The sequence below is a fragment of the Solanum verrucosum genome, unplaced genomic scaffold (genome assembly GCF_900185275.1).
Source record: "Solanum verrucosum unplaced genomic scaffold, falcon-dt-bn FXZP01000056.1, whole genome shotgun sequence".
In the NCBI taxonomy this organism is placed as follows: domain Eukaryota; kingdom Viridiplantae; phylum Streptophyta; class Magnoliopsida; order Solanales; family Solanaceae; genus Solanum; species Solanum verrucosum.
In genome coordinates, this window is record NW_026020072.1 from 285,697 (window position 1) to 311,303 (window position 25,607).

Consider the following 25,607-nt stretch of genomic DNA (forward strand, 5'->3'; position numbering starts at 1 on the left):
TTAATTTTTAATTAATTAAAATTATGTTGTTTTGATTTCTAAGCTAATCAAACTAGCGGAACTAATTAGGATAACTTAACGGAATGCACATTTTAAAAACCAAAAATTAAAAAGATATTTTTAAGGATTTGAAGAGTTCAGGAAGGCTATTATCAAATATTTACTTCTAAAAAGTATTTTCATCAGTTAGAGAAAAATGCTAATGATCCCAAAAAGGTTAAGGTTAGGTGTAGGAAAGGTTGACATGATTGTTATATGCAAGTTTTGACAAGTCAAATAATAATTTTATGATTAAAATCTACACTCTTAAACAATAGTGTATGAAGACCCCTATTTATAGTTATAGAAAGTGATGTATCTATGTGATTTGATTGGTCGGTTTGAATTGAACAATCATATTTTTTGGGTGAAAACTCTAATTTGATTAGTCAGAACATGTCATATACACACTTAGTAGGATTGTAGTGGCTCATTTAACTTGATTTGGATTGCCACATAACTTTGGCACATGATGTGATTGTAGCGACTCATTTAATTTGATTTGAATTGCCACATAACTTTGACATGTGACATGATTGTAGTGGCTCATTTAATTTGTCTTGAGTTACATATCTTTGACACGTGATATAATTCTAGTGACTCATTTATTTGACTTGGATTCATTATTTAAACTACTTTCTTGAATTTAATATAATCCAAATTAAACAGGAGAAACAACAAATGCTGAATCTTTTGTTGCTTTCTCTTCTAAACAAAAATGCATTTTCTGTCGATAGGAAGTATGCAAGCAAAAACATGATTATTTTCTTCATCATGTTAAGGAATTGACAAACACAATTAAAAAATTGACATCTGATATTGGTGTACCTTCATCAAAGAAGATTGCACAACCTTTGAAATGTAGGAGGTTGAAAAAATTAATTTTCATATCACTATCTAATCTAAAAAAAAAGAAAAAAGACAAATATAAAGTCCTGCTGCTCCACTATCTATTCTACCTTCGATAAATGTTCGCTCAACGTCAAAAGGCAAGGAAAAAGTCACTTCTGATGTGCCGTAACAATATCCATTTTAAGGTTATAACATCTTTGGCGAGGGTCCAACTCAATTAATGTCCTCGTTCATGAAATGAATACGTGAGGGTCTTTACAAGCATCATGCACAAAAGTAAGTCAATGAACTATTATGGGGAAAGGTACAAGTACCCCCTAGACTATGACCCAAATCTCATAGACACACATTAACTAAACTAAGGTCCTATTACCCCCCTTGAACTCTTTTTTTTTTTTTTTTGTAATTTTGTACACCTTTGTGGCTTACTTGGCATCCAAGTATCTCCCACGCGCCTCAATTACGTGGAATCACGGAGTGTGCCACGTAGGCCAAAAGGTGCACCAAATTATATATAAAATGAGTTCAGGGAGGTAATATGACCTTAGTTTAGTTAAGGTGTGTCTCTGCGATTTTGGTCATAGTCTAGGGGGGTACTTATGCCTTCTCCCAACAATTATTAATGTTCTTGATGTCCACTAATTAATTTAATTTAATATTTATACAATTATAGAAAAGAAAAGGATGGGCACTACATGGTTTAATACTCTAGTGTTGGATTCGAACAACTAGATTTTGTAGTTGCATTTTCGAAGACAAAATTGATTTTACCTAATGTCTCAACCCAACAAGTGTTTGAATGATGAGGTATAACCATGTCCACTTATCTTTGGATTAACAGTTGTTGATACATACATACATAGGCCTTACCCATTGGTTCCCCCTAAAGTTGGCACTAGTTTTCACTTAGACAACTCAACTAAGATTTGTTCATTTTAGACACCTCATGTCATATTTTACTATGTCATTTTAACATTTTTTTAACAATCAGTCAAATATATAAGATGTATGTAACACACTCGTCGATGACGTGTCAAAGTGACAAATTAAATAAAAACATGTGGCATATATGTTAAAATAACTCTCAAATAATGATTTTTTTAATTAAAAAAATAAGTGGCCAGTGACTAAATGACATGTGGATTTTTGCACAAAAAATAAAAAAATAAACCAACCCCACCCAGATTCGCCCCACCCACCCCAACCCAAGGGAACGCACCCAGATCGTTTTCTCCGTTCTTCCAGCCCCACCCACCCAACATCTTATCCACCTCTGCTCACCCTAACCCCACCCATATTTTCTTCTCCACCCCTCTCCCACCCCACCCATCATCTTCTTCAAGATTTGTGATTGAAGAGGAAAAAGTGCTAACAAATTCTAGAAGTGACAAGTCATCGAATTCGGCTTAGTTTGACGATTGTTCTAACTCGAATACATAGCAAACACACACGTACTACTACTCAAAATTAAGTCGAGATTATTCATGAATCCATAACTTTTCGCTACTCTTCTTCTTTACGACAGCATGAATCGTGGGTCTTCTAATGAGTTGAAATTCATTTTTTTTTTGTGAAATCTCTTCGTGTTCAAATTTGATTTTATTGTCTGAAGCATCATCAAACCTATTTCTCCATTGAAGGAGTTCAAGTTTTGGGAGATGGTAGCTGAAAAATGGAGAAGAAAAATGAATAAAATAAAATAAAAATGATTAAATGAGTCTTTCATGCGCTGGTATTGAGTAAACTACACTCACTATTCCATGTCAACAAAAAGTATCAAAATGACACAGCGAAACATGACATGAGGTGTCTAAAATGAGCAAAGCTTAGTTAAGGTGTCTAAGTGAAAATTGTTGTCAACTTTAGGGGGTCACCGATGGGTTAGGCATACATACATACCTACGTACGTACGTACGTACATACATACGTACATGCACATACATACATACATACATATACATACATACATACATACATATATATACATAAATACATACATATATGCATGTGTGCAACATCTTGATGTAATTTTTTACCATCTGTGGAAGAAGTCGAAACAGCAGCGTAATTCAAAATAAATAAAAATAAATTCTACTATATATTGCTATTGAATATTACATCAAGAATCACAAATATTAGAGATATTTCTATAAAACACCTTTATTAAAATTTATAACATTTATATGTCGATTTGGTTCCGGTTGTTTAAAACTCAATGCAAAATCAAATCAAATCAAATATAGTTGCGTTTTTTTATGCGGTTTGGTTTGATTTTTCTATTTGGGACAGTTTGCGGTTTGATTTTGTTCACCCCTAGATCCCTAGGTGCAACTATGGATATAGAATTGTTGATTCTTTTCATTCAAGTGTTGGACAATTTGCCTTGTGTCCATCTCTGAAGCATTGCCAATGCTGCCTTAGGTTGGTCCATTGGAACCATATGACCTGCATCATGAACCTTGAGGAATGTCAAAGGTCCATGATTCTTTTGAACTCCTTTATCCTCACCATCTACTGTAAAATTAATGGATGGTGCAGCACCAAAGTCTCTTTTCCCAGACCATTCCATTGCATGCACCCAATTTGAGTTCCCTATATAAACGTCAACAAATCGCGATAGTTTAGTTGTTAAACAAGGCAAGTTGGCATAATACATAATCATGACACTTAACTTGACTTCAGCTGACAACTATGACCTTTAATTTCGGGTGTGCACAAATAAATACCTAAACTTGTATACAATTTAACAAATAGACACATTCGTCAAACATGATGTCCTACATGGCAATTTTGTGTCCAATGTGTATTATGACACGTGTGTCTACTTGTTCACTTTTATATAAGTTTAAGTGTCTACTTGTGCATATCCAAAATTGGGAGGCATAGATGTCAGCTGGAGCCAAGTTAAAGCATATTTATGTATTATGCCTATTAAACCATATGAAGAGTTAGAGTTCTCCAATGGTCACTCAACTAATAATTGTTACTTTCTTTGTTAAAGAAAATTGGACTCAAGAAATGCGACTTTCTGAGATAACAATTATCAGTTGAATGAATGATCATATGAGAAATCAATCGAATGACCATATGAAGTTTACCAAGCCAGTTGCACATAAGGTCATACTCTCCCGCGTAAATGAGTAGATTGATACCATCCTCAATAAGTGGAGAAATACCAACTACAAAACTCTTCATCATATCCGTACCCAACGCCTGTTTAACTATAGAACTACATGACACAAACTCAATGTCACCAACACCAAGGGCACGCTTAACTTGGTTGTCGTTGAGGTAAGTTTCCATCCTCGAGAAGTCATAGCAAAGGTTACCTTCGCAAGTCTTCCGTAGATCATAGTACTGCGACATGTCAAGGGTCATAAACCGTTTGATAGTTAGATATCAAATACTTGTATGACTCTGTTTTCACATAGGAACGAAAAAAAAAACCCCGAATTTTCCTCTGCTTCCTTACATTTTTGTCACCCACAATGTCCATTATACTGCTGAAGATATTTGTGCAATCTTGAAATGCATACAAGCAAGCATCTTCACCACCATTTCCTACCAATATTTTCACAGAAAACGACAATGTAAGTTATTTTTTACGCCATCAAATCACCTTAAACGAAATATATGTGCAGCTGACCATAATAAGTAGAACTAGAGACATGGAAAATAATGCAAGTGGAACAAAAAAGTTACCACAAGACTTAATTTGCTGTTGACATTTCGGATATAATTTGATTATGTTGTTATAATCAGTTTGATTGATCAATTTCATATCCAAAGCATAGTCAGTATACGATTTGAACTGGATTTCTGGATTTGTCATTCCATTTCCGATGGCAAATCCCTGATCGAATAATTCATTAAGTAGACATCAGTATTAATACGAATTCTGTTGAAAATACCGGGAGACGACTTATTAAAGTCAGAAAAAAGTAGTATACCTTAAGGTTTATGTGAATTCCTTCTTTCTTTTTGTTTCCTTGGTGAACACGAGAAGCAAATGCAGGGATATAGTGTCCTGCATACGATTCTCCAGTAATGTAGAAATCATTATTTACATACTCTGGATGCGCGTTAAAGAAGGCCTATAATCAAATCTAACATCTTTTTAGTATTAATACAAATCAAATTCGTATTTGGAAAAAAAAAAGGGGGGGCAACCAACCTGTATGAAGTCATAAAGGTCATTGCTTATATCTGTTTCATTGTGACGAATATCACGATTATCAGAAGTATAACTAAAACCAGTCCCTGTTGGTTGATCAGCGTATATAAGATTTGAGACCTGTAGATTCTCAGAGACTAATGTCAGTATAAATCTTATTCTTAATTCTTAACTAGGACTGGGATTAAATAATATAAAAGACCAAAAATGAGCATCCATTCTCCAAAATATATTATGATTCAGTTGGAGGCACGCAATTGAAGTTGACATTCATCCAATGAAGATAATATCAATGATCTAAAAGACCAAATTATTAATTAGTTTAGATGGTCTTGGAAACTCCAGGATAACCAGTTGTTGCGACAACATTTGTCACAACCTCTGTCCTTTTGTCACAACCTCTCTCCTTCGGGTGAACACTTTGTGCGCACTGGGTAAACCGTCATTATGTAATATCCTACAAACCACACATGGGATGTAAGTTGTACTAGAAAAGCCATGTGCGAAAGGCTCGACACAAAAGACAAGGATTGATCTCAGGTCATCTCTGTGTATGACCATAGATGATCTTATAGTTTGTGTTATAAACATTAGTTATAAGTTAGAAATTGTAACTTAACTTTTTGACTTATTTTTTTAATTTGAAATTTAAAATAACTTTTTGACTTATAGTTATTTGATTGTTAAATATTGAATTAAATGAGTTGAACTAAAATATGTGTCTTTGATTTAATATAAAATTAATTGTATCTTTTTTCGGTAAACAACAAATATTATAAAAGTGCTTTAAAATTATTTAATCTAAAAACACCTAAAATAAATTAATCCAAACAGAATTAAAGCTCAATATTTGAACTTCTTCATATGGTCTGTATATTTTGGACTAAATAACTGTCATTTTCTCATTTTTAAATATTGCTCCATAACTCAAGTTGGTAGTGTGGGGTTCCAGCCCCATTTTCCATTGCTAAAGTCTCACTTTGCTGCAAATTGGTGCAAATCTCTACAACCATAAGATCACCGTTATTTTCAAACCAAATCTTACCAAGAAACCTACCAAAGTTTGAAATATTGGTTCTTTCGTGATGTCGCTGATGACATCGTAGGTACAAGTTTTTTTTTTCTATAAATAGAGCACTCTTGCTCATTTGTAAAACCACACCAAGGTAGAGAGAAAAATCATTTAGAGAGCAAAGTGAGATATTCCATAGACTATATGAGAAAAATAGTTGTGAAGAAAAATAGAGCATGATCGATATTTTAGTAAGGTGGAAAATCAAGAGTGTTATTCCTTTTGTGTGTGTTGTAGTCGCTTTGAGTATTGTATTTGTGACTACACAGTGTAAAATTTTCTTGCTATAGTGATATGAGTATGCTCTATGGTTGTAGCACAGTCTGAACTTTCACATCAAAAAAAATTTACTTTGGTTTGCAATAGCTATATTTTTTGGGGAAACGATGGAAGCCAACACAAGTAGAATGGTTATTTTGAATGGTGTTAATTATTCCATTTGGAAGGGGGAAATGGAAGATCTGCTTTATGTCAACAATTTTTATCAACCAGTCTTTACCACTATAAAGCCTGAAAATAAAACAGAAAAAGAGTGAAATTTGTTGCACTGACAGGTTTGTTAATTTATTAGGCAATGAGTTGACGATAATATGTTGAACCATATTTCTGGAGAAACACATGCTCGAATTCTATGAGAGCATCTTGAAAGTTTGTATGCTCAGAAGACTGAAAATAATAAGATGCTCTTGATAAGGCATATGCTAAGTCTAAAATATCATGATGGTTCTCCAATGACAGATCACCTGAATATTTTTCAGGAAATCATGAACCAATTATTTGCTATGGGAATCAAGTTAGATGAAGAAATTCAAGGCTTGCTCTTACTTGGTTCCCTACCAGACTCTTGGAAAACATTAAAAACTTCTTTATCAAATTACACTTCGGATTGTGTGATCTCTATGGATTTCGCCAAGAGTAGTGTCTTGAAAGAAGAGATGAGAAGAAAATCTCTAGGTTCTTCTTCATCGGATATCCTAGTGTATGGCCCTAGGGGTAGAAACAAAACTCGTGGTTCTCATAATAGAGAACAATATAAGAGCAAATTCAGAGGCAGACTTAAGGATATTAAATGCTATCATTGTGGCATGAAAGAGCACACAAATAAGTTTTGCTGGAAGTTGACGAGGGAGAACAAAGACAAAGAGAAAATTAAAGAAGATGACAATAAAAATTTCCTAGACACCGTCACCACCGAAGATCTTATTACCGTGCTTGATGCGGATTTGATAAATATTACTTGTTATGAGTCAAGCTGGGTTGTGGACACTGGTGCTGCATCTCATGTGACATCAAGAAAGGGTTTTTTCTCTTTATATAATCATGGTGATTTTGGAATCTTGAGTATGGGTAATAAGATTGTATCTAGGGTGGTTGATATTAGTACAATTTGTTTGGAAACTAGTGTTGGAACTAAACTAGTTTTAAACAATGTGAAACATGCACCTGATGCTTGTCTGCACTTAATTTTTGTTGTTGTTTTGGATGATGAAGGATATGTTAGTACCAACGGTGACAGAAAGTGGAAACTCATTAAGGGTTCCTAGATTGTGGCTCGTGGCAACAAACGACTTGGTCTATACTGGACTACGACTTCTACTTGTGTTGATATGGTGAATGTAGTTGAGAGTGATAGCTCTTCAATGTTATGGCACAAGAGGCTTAGCCACATCAGTGAGAAAGAACTTAATGTTTTGGCCAAGAAGAAATTATTTTCAGATTTTTAAAAGTGCTAAATTAGAAAGGTGTGAGCATTGTTTGGCTGGAAAACAAATAGAGTTTCCTTCAACTCCAATCCTCCTTTAAGAAAGACAGAGTTGCTTAAGTTGGTGCACTCTGATTTGTGTGGTCGAATGAAGGTAAGGGTATTGTGTGGTGCACTCTACTTTGTCACTTTTATTGATGACTGCTCAAGAAAACTAAGTTTATGTCTTGAATACTAAAGACCAAGTGTTAGGTGTCTTCAAGTAGTTTAAGGCTTCAAATGAAAAAGAAACTAGTAAGAAGCTCAAATGTATTTGTACTGATAACAGTAGTGAATATTGTGGACCGTTTGATGAATACTGCAAGCATAAAGGTATTAGACACCAGAAGACTCCTCCTAAGACTCCTCAGCTTAATGGTTTCGCTGAGAGGATGAACAGGACCTTGATGAGTTAGATGTTTGCTTTCTGAAGCAAAGTTGTCGAACTTATTTTGGGGTAAGGCTTTATTGACCGTTGCACATGCCATTAATCTATATCCTACCACTGTTGTGTTTGCAAAGTGATGTTCTAAATAGAGTTTGGTATGGAAAGGATGTTTCCTATGACCATTTGAGAGTATTTGGTTGCAAACCTTTTGTACATGTATCGAAAGATGAGAGGTCAAAGTTAGATGTCAAGACAAGGCAGGGCATCTTCATTTAATTTGGCCTTGATGAATTTGATTACAAGCTATATGATCTAATTGAGAAGAAACTTGTGAGAAGCTGTGATATTTTTTTCATGGAGAAGCAAACATTGTTGGAAAAACGCATACAAAAAAAATATCACGGCTTGTCACAAGTTTCTTCTCAATTGGATCATATAGCCTATAACCAAATTCATCAAGGCCATATCCAATGAAGATGTACTACCTTGTCTTTGCATCTAACTTTGACCTCTTATCTTTCAACATATGTACAAAAGCTTTGCAACCGAATACTCTCAAGTGGTCATAGGAAACATACTTTCTATACCAAACTCTATTTGAAAAATCACTTTGCAAAGCAACAACAGAATATATATTAATAACATATGCAAGGGTCAATAAAGCTTCACCTCAAAATGAGTTCGACAACTTTGCTTCAGAAAGAAAATATCTAACTCTTTCATTCAAGATCCTGTTCATCCTCTCATTCAAACCATTAAGCTGAGGAGTCTTAGGAGGAGTCTTCTAGTATCTAATATCTTGATGCTTGCAGCATTCGTCAAACTGTTTATAATATTCACCATTGTTATCAGTCCGAACACATTTTAGTTTTTTTCTAGTTTCTCTTTCAACTGAAGCCTGAAACTGCTTGAAGACATCTAATACTTGGTCTTTAGTCTTCAAGACATAAATTCAAAGTTTTCTCAAGCAGTCATCAATAAAAATGACAAAGTAGAGTGAACCACCCGATGTCCTTACCTTCATTAGACCACATAAATTAGAGTGCACCAACTCAACCAACTCTGTCTTTCTTAAAGGAGGCTTAGAGTTAAAGGAAATTCTATTTTGTTTTCCATGCTAGAAATTGCTCACACCTTTCTAATTTAGCACTTTGGAAATCTGAAACAATTTCTTCTTGGCCAGAACATTAACCTCTTGTGCCATAACGTTGAAGAGTTATTGCTCTCAATTGCATTCACCATATCAACGCAAGTAGAAGTTGTAGTCCAGTATAGACCATGGTGTTTGTTACCACGAACCACAATCAAGGAACCCTTAATGAGTTTCCCTTTTTCATCACAATTGGTACTAACATATCCTTCATCATCCAAAACACCAATAGCTATTAGGTGTAGACAAACATCGGGTGTATGTTTCACATTGTTTAAAACTAGTTTAGTTCCAACACTAGTTTCCAAGCAAATTGTACCAATCCCAACCATCCTAGATATAGTCTCATCATCCATACTTAAGGTTCCAAAATCACCAAGAGTATAGAAAGAGAAAAAATCCTACTTTGATGTCACATGAGATGCGATACCAATGTCCACAACCCAGCTTAACGCATCACATGCAATGTTTATCAGATCCACATAAGGATGAGAAGATCTTCGGTGGTGATGGTGGCTAGAAAATTTTCATTGACATCTTATTTAGTTTTCTCTTTTTCTCTATTCTCCCTCTTCAACTTGGGGTAAAACTTCTTTATGTGCTCTTTCATGCCACAATGATAGCACTCAATGTCCTTAAGTTTACCTCTAGATTTGTTCCTATTTTATTCTCTATTTTGAGAACCACGAGTTTTGTTTCTCCCCCTTGGTCCATTCACTAAGACATCCATTGCAGAAGAACCTAGAGATTTTTTTCTCATCTCTTCATTCAAGACACTACTCTCGGTGAAATCTATAGAGATCACACCATCCGAAGCGAAATTTGATAAAGAAGTTCTAAATATTTCCCAAGAGTCAGGTAGAAAATCAAGTAGAAGCAAGTCTTGAATTTCTCTATCAAACTTGGTGCCCATAGCAAATAATTGGTTCATAATCCCTTGAAAATTATTGAGGTGATATGTCATTAGAGAACCATCATGGTATTTTAGACTTAACATCTGCTTTATCAAGAACGTCTTATTATTTCCAGTCTTCCGAACATACAAACTTTCAAGATGCTCCCATAGGATTAGAGCATGTATTTCTCCAGAAATATTGTTCAACACATGATTATTGTCAACCCATTGCCTAATAAATCTACAAATCTATTTGTGCAACAAATTCCACTCTTCTTCTATTTTATTTTCAGGCTTTACAGTGGTAAAGATTGGTTGATAAAAATTATTGACATAAAGCAGATCTTCCATTTTTCCCTTTCAAATGGTATAATTAACACCATTCAAAGTAACCATTCTACTTGTGTTGGCTTCCATAGTTTTCTCCAAAAAAATATAGCTATTACAAACCAAAGTAAATCTTTTTTGATGTGGTGGTTCAGACAGTGTTGCAACCATTGAGCATACTAAGATAAAACCTGACTCTGATACTAGTTTGTTGGAAAAATATAAACTGACACAAAAATATATATGGTCAAAATAATGAAATAAAATGGGAAAACAATGACACCAAAAATTTTACGTGTAAACCTTTTTTAATAAGTGAAAAACAACGAGCCAAGAGGAGAAACTGATATTACTATGGCAAGGAATTTTTACACTGTATAGTTACGAGTATAATACTCAAACTGATTACTACACACTCAAAAGGAATAACACTCTTTTAATTTACCAGCTTACTAAAATATCGCTCACACTTTATTTTTCTGCACAAACTATTTTTCTTGTATAGTCTATGGAATACCTCACTTTACTCTCAAATATTTTTTTTCTCTATCTTATGTGTTCTTACAAATAAGCAAGAGTTCTTTATTTATAGAAAAAAAAAACGTGTACCTACGATGTCCTCAATGACATCATGAAAGAACCATTATTTGAAACTTTGATAGGTTTCTTGGTAAGATTTGGTTTGAAAATAATGGTGATCTTATGGTTGTAGAGATTTACACCAATTTGTAGCAAAGTGGGACTTTAACAATGGAAAATGGTGCTGGAACCCCACAAATGATATTAAAAATTATTTTAATTTAGAAATACCTAAAATAAATTAATTCAAACAAAATTAAAGCTCAATATTTGAACTTCTTCATATTGTCTATATGTTTTGGATTAAATAACTGTCATTTTCTCATTTTTAAATATTGCTCCATAACTCATTTTGGTAGGGGTATTGTTGGAAGTTTATTTGAATAAAATTACTATGTAACAATTATTTTAAATGAAGGGGTGTCTTTTAAATTAAAGGGTGTGTTCTTTCATTATTTGGTTAAAAGTAATTCTATTTAAAATCAATTTCTTCAGATTTGAATATAACTTTTGCAGAGTATCTCTCTTTATGGCATTCTCAAGTATTCTTTTCTTTTTCAAAAAGATCAAGTCCAAACTCTTTCTTTTCTATAGAATATTTTTCACTATTGTTTTAGAGTGGAAATTCAAAAGCTTATCATATCCATTAAAACTATGTGTGTTCAATCTCATGAGGAGAGGGAGCAAACATAGTATTTTTAGGAAAACATTTCACACATATTTCAAGCCTTTAATTTCGTATTTATTGTTCATATTGTCAAATGTTCACGGAGCATAAATATATATATATTATTATAATATCTTTAAAATTTTAAGTTATATTAAGTATGAGCTACGACTTCAATTTCTAAAGAATATAAATTTGACTAAGCACAAATTCAATCAAAAATTAAAAATTAGTATATTTTCAAAAGCAATTTAATTATGCAATTTCAAAGAAGATGGCTCTTGTGGTTTAGCCGACAGAGACATATTTAAACGGCAAAAAATGAGTTCTGAAACTTTGGAACTCTGCTCACATGGTAGGTCTTTCTGTCAAACATTTAAACTTCACATGTCATAGTAGGGCCAAAGGTTTTAACCGAAAAGTATTGTATCATATATTATATTGATATTATTAAGGCTGATTATTTTACTTAACTGATATTAATCAATATTGATATAATTGAGGTTTCTTGTTTAGAAATTATTCGTTAGTCAATAATAGTATAAGAGTATATGTCTATTGTTGTGGTATCATTCAGGTTTCTTGTTCAGAAATTACTCATTAATCAATGATACTATAATAGTATATATATACTCTTATAGTATCATTGACTAATGAGTAATTTCTAAACAAAAAATCTTAATGATACCAATATAGTATATATATATATATATATAGTATCAATTAAGGTAAATTATCAGCTTTAATGATACCAATATAGCATATGATACTTATTTAGTATCAGTTAAGAAAAATTAGTTAGGGGTATATAGTATAATTATTTAGTGAAATATAAATATAAAGGGATATATGTTTGTAATTATTTTACATTTATGGGGTATTTACTTAATTTCCCCTTATAAATTTTCATCGTAAGAACGAATGTTACGTGCTAACGTTGTTGAAACTCTATTTTATAAAATATTTTTCATATTTATATTGTGTACACATTCAATTATTTGAGGAATATCTCCACAGTAAAAACCCAAAATAAACATTAAATTTATTGATTAAGTTAATATATAATTATATACTAAAGTTTAGAGCTAGAGCACTAAAATTCACGCAAGTCAATAAGCGTTAAACTACTTCAAATTAAAAATAAATAAAAAATTAAAAAATTACTAATTACTCACAACTTATGACCAGTAAGATGTCAAATTAAAGAAGATTAGTTGAGAAGATACTTTGCATAAGAGCAAAATGTTCAATAACAAGTTGCCAATAATTGCTTCATACATTTCAATTTGTTTTTCTAATTCTGACAAAAGACGGAATTTGTTTCAATTTATTTTTTTGATTATGACAATAGACGAAATTTAAAAAGGTACAGAATATTTTTGAATCTCGCAAACCTAAAGTATATATATATATATATCAAACTAACTGTTAATGTTGTAATTTTAAAAATATCAATTAAAATTAATAAGTTACCTTGTCCCAGCCAAATTCATTCCAGACAAAAGACATGTTATGTGATATTTGAAAAGGTCCATTTTCGTAAAACAAAGCCAATTCACTGCTACAACCAGGCCCTCCTGTTAGCCACATCACTACTGGATCATTCTTGTTACTCCTTGATTCAAAGAAAAAATAAAACATCCTATACACAACAAACAATATATATTTAATTTTTCATTAATTAATTAAAAAATCATTATAATATGAATTGAATAAAAACAAAAGAATCTCAATGATGAAATAATACAATTCAGATTTTGAAAGTCAATTTTTTTTTTAATCTTGATCATATATTCATATATTGATTTTTTCAAGTCTTAATTTAAAATATTTAAAAGATATATAAATAAATTATAGTAAAAAAAGACCTAGTTTGAATTTTGAAAGATGTCTCATAAATCAAGACGAATGATTAATAATAATCATAGATAAAATGGATTAGATTTCTCAGATGATAATTAATATATACTTTATCATCTTATTAAGTCACATTTCTTTCCGACTCCAATTTTCTTAAATAAAATATAATAATTTTCCAAGATAATATTTATGTGTGATTATCTAAGAAATTAATTCGAGATAAGAAATAGAACCTTGCAGCTTTACTATGTTGAAGATGATAATAACCAGCATGATGCCCCAAGTCTTGAACAGTAGCATCAGAATGACCAAGATAAGATAAATTCAACTTCTTTTCAAATAGTCTATGTTGATCAGCTATTTGATCTTTTGAAGAAACAACAATATTTATGTCATGTTTAGGGAATAAGTTAAGTTGTCTAATGAATTTTTCAGCCATTGTTTTCATAGGATCATGGGAATCCAAGAAATTTTTTGATGAGGATGAAAGAACATGAGAAAGAGAAACAAGAAAAATAGTTAGGAAGAGAAGAGAGAATATTGATGAAGAAGCCATTTTTTTACCCTTTAAGATTTGAATGGAGAGTTTTATGATGTAAGGGGGAATATGAGTGTTATTATAAGAGCAGGGATAATTGAGAATAGAGAAAAATCCTACTCTTAATTTTATTATGGATGAGGCACAATTAGTACTAGTTGTATGAGGAAATTATTTTATTAATTTATATTCTGACTCATGGAATTTACATTATATTTTTCTTCTTTGCCATTTATTCTCTTTCCTATTCTTTGTTTTTTCTAAATCTTTTTGAAACCAATATAATTACTCCTTTAGCTTGTATAAATGAAAATAGTTTATTTTTAAAAATTTATTATTTTTATCTAAATAATTAAAGGTTAAGAGTATAAAAAAGTTTTAAGTTAATTCTTTGAATTGTCATTTATGTCATGAAAATTGACCACTAAAATTATTATTTTTTCTCTCATTTTTCATTTATCGTACTTTAAAATTTTTATCTTAATATTTCATATTTTTTCAACTTCTACTTTTAGAACTCATTCAAACATAAGAGTTATTTCTTAAAAAAATAATAATTTTTCACTTAATTTGAAAATTGATGTTTGATAATGAAAATTTGAAATACAACTTTTTCAACTCTAACGTATATTTCAAATCTGGAAAACATGTTTGTATAATTTGATTTTTCAATTCACTTTTATTTTTAAAATTGTATGTAAGTACATTCAAACATGAATATCATTTCGCATATTGTTCTGCAAAAATAAAACATGACTCTATGTTCAACTCTAATTATGTTTACTTCAAATACAGTAAAAAAATATATATATTTGAATTCTATTGCCAAATGCCAAATAATAATAACCATAACCATGTTTTCTATGTCCATAACCCCTTAATTTTTAATGTGCAATTTTAATAACAACTGTTTCACTATTTCTTTTTTATAAGTTTTTTATATAGATTTAATTGAATTTGTATTAAAGATTCATTTTACTAAACTAGTCTTATTAATTATATTTTAAATCTTTAAATTTGACTATTAATATCTATGTAGTTATTTGATGATAAAATTGATAATTTTTAAAAATATTTTTTGTTAAAATAAAAAAGTAAATAAATAAATTATTTTCATATACACCAGAAATTAAATTAATTTCAAAATAGATTTAGGAAAAAACAGAAGAAAAAAAAATAAAATAAAAAGGAAAGAGAAGGGCATGAATGAGAAAAAAAACGCAAAGAAGAAAAATAGAACATGGGTTCCTATGCTAAAATATAAATTAATAAAATAATATCCTCATACAACTTGTACTGGCTGTACCTCATACATAATAGATTTTTTTCCTCACTTTTATGCAATGAAGTGGTAAAGTTTTCTGATAATTGACCATAGAGAAAATACTAGATTTGATTGTTTTGTTTTTTTATAAAAAAGTTTTATTCTAATAGGATAATCCGATAAGGAACAAGTATCTCTTCAGAATTATATACGAAATTACAGAGAAAGATCTATATTTAATTAGGATTGTATTACCTTTTGAAACTATTTTAAGTTGAAATAATTACCTCATAAATACTGACGTAACATGGAGAATGTGCAACTAATTTCTTGAAGGCAAGTGAGAAGCAAAAAAAAAAAAGGAAAAGGGTTCGAAATATATTCGAATTTTGACCGAAATTGTTGTAATAATACCGAACTTTGGAAAAGATATTTTACCCCATGCACTATTTAATAGGTATTTTAAAGGTATTTATGTGCTCACGTGGAGACGTTACTATTTATAATGATGCAATATTTATGATGTTCACGTGGGCACATATATACCTTTAAAATACACTATTAAATAGCGCAGGTGGTAAAAGGTCATTTCCAAAGTTTGATATCGTTATAACAATTTCGATCAAAGTTCATATATATTTGAGACTTTTTTCCCCAAAAATGAATGAGAAAACTTCCATCAATATTGGACAAAGTCCATTTTTAATTGGTCATTTTACCATTATAGTTAATATACATAATTATTGACCTTAAAATTTAGAGACCAGGGTCAAAAACACACCTAAACTATTCTTTTTTTAAAAAATTTCATATCTAAACGATTGAGAGTGTGAGTTTCATACCTAAACTATCATTTATTAGTTTGAGAAACACATCTCTCTCTTTTATTACACTCTCATCATGGTGTGTGTAATACACTCTCTTTTAGTTAAGAAAATTGTCACAACACACTCCACTTGGACAAAACATTTCACATTGACAAAAATTAAATAAATTATTAGTATTAGTTAAAGTTAATGATTAAAGTATTACTATTTTCCAAATAAATATGTAAAATATTTATTTCCTTCCTCACTTTAAACTTTTTTCTCTATGTCATTAATTTCTTATCTTTTCACTTTTAATTATTTTAAAAAATTATGCATCATTTAAAAAATAATGATAATTTTTTTATAAAGTGTCCTTTGATTTTAATGTTTTATTTATTTTTTATATTTTATTTGATTTTCTTCACATCCGTCCAAAATTAACTTATTTTAAATATAAATACTTGAAATTAAATTTAAAGGAAAGACAAAGAGAATATAAAGAATAAATAAAATCACTAGAAAAAATAGAGAAAATATAATGAATGAAGGTAAAAAGGAAATGAAAAAAAGGGTTTAAATAAAAGGTAAAAAAATTACTTGTTTTAACTTGATTTAAATACAAGGCAAAGAAAAATAAGAAGATTTTCTTTTATTTTGAAGAAAAGAATTTTTTAAGAAAATTAAAAAATTTTAAAAATATTCATACACGTGGTGGCGTGTGTATATCACTACTCTACTTGAAACTTGGTCTTGGCTTCATGTCAGTACAAAAGGTGTATGAAAATACAGAAAAAAAGTTTTGAAGGAGGGGGAGGGGATAATAAGAAGATGTGTCAGTGCGATTTTGGTTATAGTTCAGGGGTACTAGTGTCTTATCCCATTTTTTAAAATCAAAGATAGAAAAATATTATTTTCTTCTATTTAATTTGTAAGTAGTCATAAAATATGATTTCAACAAAAATAAATAATGTGCTGAAGTGCATTGGGAGATTTGATTTCCTAACCCTTTATAAACACTATTTTTGTTATAAAATAAAAATAATATATTAAAACTGAAACAACAAAACTAGTAAAGCAGAGACGGAATAATATGACAAGACCAAAGCAAAGAAGGAGAAACAAAAGTAGTAGAAGAAGAGAGATATAGGAAATAGAAAGTAGTAGCTTATTCTCCTTCTTGTGTGTATTTTTACATTACTATCAATGCCCTTTTATTGGTGTTATTACTTGGAGTAGTCATATTGCTACAGTAACAAGGTGAGGTCATTTATGACATCCACCAAATAATATATTTACAACACTCCCCCTTGAATGTTCATGTATACAAAAATGTACACAATCATTCGTAATAAACATCATTTCCTTATTACAAGTTGCTTGAAGGAAGCTACCTGTAAGCTGAGTGTAGGAACCTATTTGTAGAGATACTTGTAAGTTATTTATAAAAATCTGATTGTGTAAGCTACTAATAGAAACTTGCTTGCGGAGCTGCTTGTAAGTTGCTTAGGAACCTGCTTGTAAGTTGTGTATAGGTACCTGTGTGCGGAGTTGTTTATAAGTTGCCTTTTTAATTTCAATCTTATCCAAAAAAGTGTGTAATGAACATCTACAATATGATCTATTTACTAATCATTGGAGTTCATCAATAGATAATGTGCCTCGTTAAAACCTTACTACAAAAAATTATGTGGAAAAAAATCCTAATGAAGGAAAAAGAGTACACATAGCTGGTAATACACATTGAAAGTTGCCTCATTAAAAATCTTAATAGAAAAACTCAGAGAACAAAACCTTGATTATGGGAAAAATAGTATAATGCATATTTACTCTCCCCGATTAAAACATCACTTAATTATTGTAAAGAATATCTCACAATCTATACTTAGCCTTCCAAATGTTAATATTGATTGTGTCTTTGTGACCAAATCATATCCAAGAAGATGTTGCATCGTTGATCCTATCATGATATATTATTTTCCTCTCTCTTGGATATGTTGAGTTCGGCCAAAGATAATCACTTAGTTTGTGACCTCGTCGGTGTAGACAAATAGCTCATTCAACTTGTTTGTAACAATAGTCAAGTGTTATAGATTACATGATAATAAAATTAACTGTCTTGTAGAATAATATAATATGACAGTGTTTCCACATGAAAATAAAGAGCTTTCTTGAGATCATACTTCATATAAATCAAATGATTTGTCGTAATATCATAATCAAACCTTGACATGATTGGTTATATATACAAATTTATAAATCAATATTTCATTCCCTATGATATCTCTATCAATAGGAGTAATATTATATTTGCATGCACATTCATAAATAATAATCGCAGGATATATTAGTGCACTGATTGCACTATGACATGGTACTTTCTAACCATTTTAATGAAATCAAAATTGATCTTTATGTTAAGCGATTTCACAATCATTGGGGGTACTATTCAATGGAATCGCTTTAAAACATTTTAAATTCTTTAAGGATGTTCATATAATATCTACTGTCTAGCTAGACATGATAATCGTCCATTTTATGTATTCAAGTTTCTCATATATTGCTGAAAAAATCTCATTGCATCCACCATAGGAGAACACATCTCCATATAATAATGTCAGGACTTTTCCGAAAAATCTTTTATGCCCCAAGGCACATGTTATACTTTATATCTTATTATTTTACTTGTCGCACAATAATCTATTTGCACCCCCACTAACATTATATTCACACTACTTTTCAAGTGAAATAAAATATATTTGAATTGAATATTTACTTGGCCAATCATTTATTTGTCCATACTATTTGACATATTTGAATTTAAGATCCTCGTCACCATTTATAATTTTGAGTGTTATATTATATCAAAGATAGCGTCAGCGGTTATTTTGATATCGGTTCCAATGTGACATAACTTATCAAGATCTTTCTGTCTTTCATCATTTTCAGGTACTTGGAACCTTTGCCAAGGTTTTACGAAGTGTTATGTCATGGTACTCTTTTTAAAGTACTTGCCTCATTATTATGACTATTTTGATCATTTGCTCCTTCTTCTTTTTCAAGAGGTTTTATCTTTCGAACCGATTAATCTATCACGCTTCAGGTGTGCTGTTGCTCCCCAATATACACACAAGTGTACATGGTCTCTCAAGTAATATAGTTTCTTAACAAAACGAGTTTTAGTTCCCAAGGGACTTGTGATCGACTTATATTCAGTACTTAATTCTACAACTAAACAAGAGTAGTTGATTAAAAGAGTTTGATGATTACTAACTACTAATATGAATTTAGCAATAACTAAAAGTAACTAATTGTGAAAGATTTTAAAGTGATGTTTCAAGCAAGTAAAAGGCAATTACAGGGATGCAACATGCATTGGATTTCATGTATCCTATCTTAGGCAATGAACTAATTTTGGTTATCAAGTTACTGGTTTACAGGGTTAATAGTATGAGTCGGGTCTCTCGACCTCTAGTTGTCTACTTCAGTTAGATGTCTAACTACATCATTGAGCGGGGATAGCAAGCCTAACTGGCGAGCATTTATATTTCATCATGTTTCGTAACCAAACAAGTTGTTCATCCGGGCATTACTCTTGAACACACATCAACTCAATGGATGATCGAGCTTTCTATATTTTTTGGTCTAACTACCCTCTCCTCTCTCGATTTTATGAATAGACAATAGATTTACTTTATGGTGATCAAGCATAAAATACTAAAATAAGACTATAAAAGTAACTTATAATTATAACCAAGAATTAATTCAAAAACCCTAAATAATCAACATTCAATTCGTAGCTACAGCCCCAGAACAAGGGCGTTTAGCCACTCATAATATTCGAAAACCACAAAATACAATTGCTCATGTGATTTTTGGAAATAAAAAGAGTTAGAAAATTAAAACCTATTACAAACGTTGGAACTTGCTCTTGCACACCAAAATAATGTCAAACCCCCTACACAATAGCCCTAGGGGTCTATTTATAGAAGTTGGGAAAACTAAAGTCAAAGTCTACTTCAACTAGGAGTCCTATTTTAATCTATTTTTGCTGAAAAAGTTGAAACCTTTATGGGGCTTTGCACCTCCCATTGCGCCAAGAAGTTGCTTCTGCAGTTCCTCATATGGCGCGGCGCGCCAGGCAGTGCGCCTGGTATGTGCGGCTATAGTAAAGACCTTGGCACGCCACGCCTACCAGTACTCCTGCCAATCTTCTCTGTAGTTCCACCAGTGGCGTGTCGCACCTACCAGTGCGCCTGCCACTTGTGATTCTTTCCTTGGTCAATTTTTTCACTTCCTTGCTTCTTTATCTGTGAATCAACTCCAATTCCCTTGAAAGTTCCTGAAACGACTAATCATGTGTGTTAGTTGTAACACATTGCTATTTGAAAGAGCTAAATTTAGAAAGAACCATTTTTGAAAACAATCATATTTGGAAAGTTTGACAAAGTTAAGTTAAGAATGAGTTTTGGGTCAACTTCAAACAATCATAACTTCTAGCTCAGGATGAGTTAGGTGTACTACAAGATACCGTAGGAAATATCTTGGAATTATCTTTCCAACGCCACTGAGTTTTCTCAATTTCGAGTTCGTATGAGGGAGATATGCCCATTTGAAGTTGGGTTGTCTTGATAAGAAAAGTCAAAACCAGATTTTAGAAGGATACTTTGGTCTTTTCACTACCCTATTATTTAATTTCATTTTTGGTAATTAAGTTGGGGTCTAAACTGATTTGGTTCAGTTTACGCTTCATAAAAAAGAGTTAGGGTTTTGAGAGTAGAAGAGGCAAGGAATCTTCAAGTTCTTGAAGCTAGGCTTGTGGATTTCGTCAAGGGGTGATCCCTACGAGGTATGTGAGTTCACATAGCGTTGGGTTCGTTCACCCACGCACCAAACATGTTTATTGCAGTATGATTTTCGTCCTAAAAGATTGAGAAATTGATGTTCTTGAGTTGTGTTCTTGAATTGCCTTTGTTCTTGAATTTGGGATGAGATTAAGGAGTTCTTGAGAGTTTAATGTCGATTTTTAGAGTTGTTTTAAGTTAGATTCTAGTGTATATGTTTTGGGTATCTGAATCTACAGAGGAATTGGGAAAAAGAATCGAATTTAGGCGAATTGGGGTTAGAAAATGAAGAAGGAAAAGGTAGGGCAAATCTGGGTACCAGGTCTGCGTCACGGACCTATTCCTCGGGATTGACAAAACTTTCTTCGTGTTGCGTACTTGCTTCCAGGCAGTGATTTCTTGATTGTTTCTCATGTTTAACTATCTAAAAACACTCCTAAACATCATGAGATCTTTCCTATCACAAATCACAATCCTTGAATCCATAAATTCAAATTCAAGGAAAGTTAAGAGGCAGGTCAAGAGAAGTTCATAGAGTCTTCCAAAAGTCTTTTACAAATATTTTAACTTTGTTTTAAGACCTGAGTTTTGAGTTGAGTAAAGAGTAAAGATTGAAGTTCATTTCTTCAAAAGAGTATATCGCGACTATGTATTCCCAAGGAGTAAAATGTTTTCACATTTAAATAAGAAAGGAAACTGAGATTTCCAAAAGAGCATTTAAGCTAGTTTTCAGTAAAGAGTAAATGCTTTCACAATTAAGCAAGAGAGGAAACACTAATTTCCAAGAGAGCCTTTGGGCTAGTTTTGAGTAATTATCTCAAACCACAGAGTTATGTTTTAAACATATGAGCTAGTATATTTTGGGAGTAGTATTGAGCACCGATATGGGGGAGAGTTCAGACAACTTCCAGCCCCCATAAACCATGTAGCCAACATGGGTTGAAAAGGGTCATACTTTTTAGATGATTCCTTAGTAATTTTTAGCATAGACTAGCAGATACACTTAGTAGTTAGGTTCTATGCCCTTGGCAAGGTATAGAAAGGCCCTGGCAGTGCGAGGCAAAACATTGTATCATCACATAGCTCTTAAGTCATGGTTGTGATATACCGTGAGTTTACGGTATTTTTAATACATTTCACTTCAGAGTTTTGTGTGTCTAGAGCCATTTTGTATTTGGTATTAATGTGTTTTTATCATGTTTGCAGGAAATAAGTTCGGACATGGAAGTATTGAGACACAACTGAAGAATGGTGCAGAAAAGGGCATCTACGAAAGTGACATACGGACCGTAAGTCCAGTCACGCTCTGTAGATGGTGAAAGTATATGGACAAGCATAGCTTGAAGGAAAATTCAGGGAACTCTTGACTAAGTGTGGAACCACGACTACGGACCGTATGTCGACCTACGGGTCGTCTTGCAGCTCCGTCAAATGCTTTAGAGAAGGGGGTTCCAGTACCTGATTTCAAAAGTCTAAGTATGAAATCACGGAGAAGGATCTACGGACCGTGGATTGAACCACAGTCCATCCTGCTGGTCCGTCGAATGCAACTGAGAGCTGGAGATTTTGAAGTTGGAAAATTGCCTAAGTCCTAAATCACGGAAGGGACCTACGGACAGTAGGTCAGTGTCGTAGATCGAAACTTTATTTTCTTATTTCGTTTCCTTTTTAGTTGGGACTTGTTTTTCTATATATAGGGCATGCAAACCTCATTTTTGGGGGTTAGACCTTGTTACTTTTATTCTAGTTTTTGGCTTTGGAGATTAACTTGCAATTTTAGCAATTCTTGATTTCCTAAGTTCGTTTTGAAGATTTTGATTTTGAAATACAAGTTGAGATTTTGGGTTTATTCTTCTCATTACATAAGTTCATGATTTCTTCATCTAAAAATATGAATTGTGTTCTTGCTACTATGGGTAACTAAATCAACAACTAGGGTTGTGGGAACCATGAGCGATTAACAACATATGAATAGTAACTAAGTAATTCTTGAATAGTATTATTGCATGCATTGATAATTCTTTCGCTTAGAAGTCTTTTTAATGAGTGCACTCGTTAGAACTTGCCTTGTTGCTATTTGTCGGACCAAGGAGGTAGTTAATAAGAAAAGAATTATCAACATAGATTTAGTGTGATACTATCTAATAGTCTAATGTCAATTGGTGCGAGGGTGAAAGCTAAGTCATACATTGATGTGATGTTTAATATGAGGTAAAGGTAAGGGTTAGTAAATTATACACATGTAGCCGGACCAAGGTGCGGGGTGAAATTCTCTAGTTGTTGGACCAAGGAATCAGAGATACCTAACTTATCACTTTGCATGTAATACACTAGGAAATGATTACTATTACTAGGATTAACGCGTTATGAGCTTATAGGGAACACGTACACCGTAGTTTCTCTCTCATCTTGATAACACTTAAAGTTTGAATCTTGTAGTCACTGATTGTTCACATAATTTCCAGAATTTGTTTCACAAATCCCCCCCCCCCTTTAATTATTTGTTTCGGAAGTACGTTGACTAAACGAATATAATCATGGGTTAAAGTTAAGTATAAACCATATTCCTCGTGAAATCGACCCCAACCTATAAGTTGGGTTCTTTACTTGATAACGATCGCTTACACTTCTTTAGGGAGGTGTAATTTGAGCGTATCAAATTTTGAGGTTGTCGGTTAGAGAAACTCCCACAGTTATATTTTGTGTTCTTATATACACAGAGTTATTTGTATTCTTATATACACACAGAGTTTATATTGTATCTTTGCATACAAACTGAGTTACTATTGTATTTCTAAATACACAGAGTTGGTATCCATGTTTTAAAAGTTTTTCTTTATATTGCATTCATATTATTGCTTTATATTGAAATGAGTTAAGTTGAGTTGAGTTGAGCCCAAGTATGCTTTTTCAGTTCCTTTCAAGCTTATGTCTTGTTTTAGCATTCCTCTCGCATGCTCGTACATTCAATGTACTGATGCCGGTTGGCCTGCATCTTATTATGATACAGATACAGGTAACCAAGATCATCATCCAGCGCTTCGTTGATCCAGTTGAGCAGCCTTGTGGTGAGCCTCCTTGCTTTCTTGAGGACCCCTATTTATATTGCTTTAGTAGTTTTCAGTCGTTAGGATGATCGGGGGTCTTGTCCTGACATCCCTCCTAGCTTAATTAGAGGCTTCATAGAAAGTTAGTAGTTCATTTGTCTTTACATTGTTATTGCTTATGTTAAGACTTGAGTTGCCGTGTTGGCTAAGTTGAATGTATTATCTTTAAACGTTCTAAGTTATCTTTTAAACAATTGAGTAAAGATGCATTGAATCCTTGTATTAATGCTTTAAGTCTTCCGCTATGAGTTAAGCCAAGCCAAGGGTTCGCTTGGGGACAACAATGGTTCTCGAGTGTCAGTCTTGCCCAGGGTGTAGGATCGGGGCGTGACAAACTTGGTATCAGAACACAGAGTTCAAGAGTCCTAGGGAGGCTATGAAGTCGTGTTTGTAGAGTTCTAGTTATCGGTGTGAAGCGCGCCACATCTATAATTAGGAGGCTACAACATTTAGGAACTATCTCACTTCTTTCATACTCATTTTGTGCGATAGAGTTTATCTTTAAAAGGTTTCTTTTAACTCGTGCTTGTGCGTGTCTTTCAGATCATGCCTCCATGAAGAGTTTTAAGAGGTCGTCTAGCTAGAAGGAATGTTGAACCACAGGAGCAAGGGGTACCTAATGGACCAGAAGTGCAACCCCAATGAGAGGTCACCAATGCTGAATTTCGTGAAGCTATCCGGATGCTAAGTCAAGTTGTGACCAATAAAGTTGGACAGAGAGAGAATCGACAGGAAGGGGCTGATACTTCAAGGATCCGTGAGTTCTTAAGGATGAATCCTCCTAGTTTCACTAGTTCAAGTGTCACAGAGGATCCAGAAAACTTTATTGAAGAGCTTCAGAAGGTTTTTGAAATTATGTATATTGTTGATACTGAGAGGGTGGAACTAGTTGCATACAAAATGAAGGGTGTCACTAGAATCTCATTTGATCAATGGAAGAAGAATCGAGTTGAGGGTGAACCACTTGTGAGTTGGGCTTGTTTTGTGGAGGCCTTCTTGGGGTATTTCTTTCCCCGAGAATTGAGAGACGAGAGTTCCTCACTCTTAAGCAGGATTCTTTGAGCGTTAGTCTGAAGTTCACCCAACTTTCACGCTATGCTCTGAAGATGGTTGCTGACATGAGAAGCGTGATGAGTTTGTTTGTTGCTAAGTTGTCTTGTCTGTCTAGTAGGGAAGGCAGGGCAGCTATGCTGATAGGAGATATGAAGAAGCAAGGCTGATGATCCATATGCAACCGGTTGAGGAAGAGAAGCTGAAAGACGGAGAGGAGTTTCGAAATAAGAGAGCTAAGACAAGGAATTAGT

The 25,607-nt window shown here is 32.6% G+C and overlaps 2 protein-coding genes across 5 annotated transcripts in view; both read right to left on the bottom strand.

Annotated features, from left to right (window-relative positions):
- The window catches only part of LOC125823898 (uncharacterized), an 897,951-nt gene that overhangs the window by 188,385 nt on the left and 683,959 nt on the right, over positions 1–25,607 (bottom strand). The gene's annotated exons all lie outside the window — the stretch shown is intronic.
- Positions 2,943–14,300, bottom strand: LOC125823892 (serine carboxypeptidase-like). The gene is made up of 8 exons (XM_049503255.1): positions 13,978–14,300; positions 13,358–13,526; positions 5,066–5,185; positions 4,842–4,985; positions 4,594–4,744; positions 4,364–4,452; positions 3,990–4,248; positions 2,943–3,483 (listed from the first exon to the last, which is right to left on the bottom strand). The coding sequence occupies exons 1-8, from the start codon at positions 14,298–14,300 to the stop codon at positions 3,254–3,256; spliced, it is 1,485 nt and encodes a 494-aa protein (XP_049359212.1). The 3' UTR covers positions 2,943–3,253.

Excerpts from the sequence above, each read along its gene's own strand:
- LOC125823892 (XM_049503255.1), bottom strand. The coding sequence starts at position 14,300 with ATGGCTTCTTCATCAATATTCTCTCTTCTCTTCCTAACTATTTTTCTT. Across the intron at positions 13,527-13,977 it reads CAACATAGTAAAGCTGCAAG|GATGTTTTATTTTTTCTTTG; the intron begins GTTCTATTTCTT and ends TGTTGTGTATAG. Across the intron at positions 4,745-4,841 it reads GAATTCACATAAACCTTAAG|GGATTTGCCATCGGAAATGG; the intron begins GTATACTACTTT and ends TTATTCGATCAG.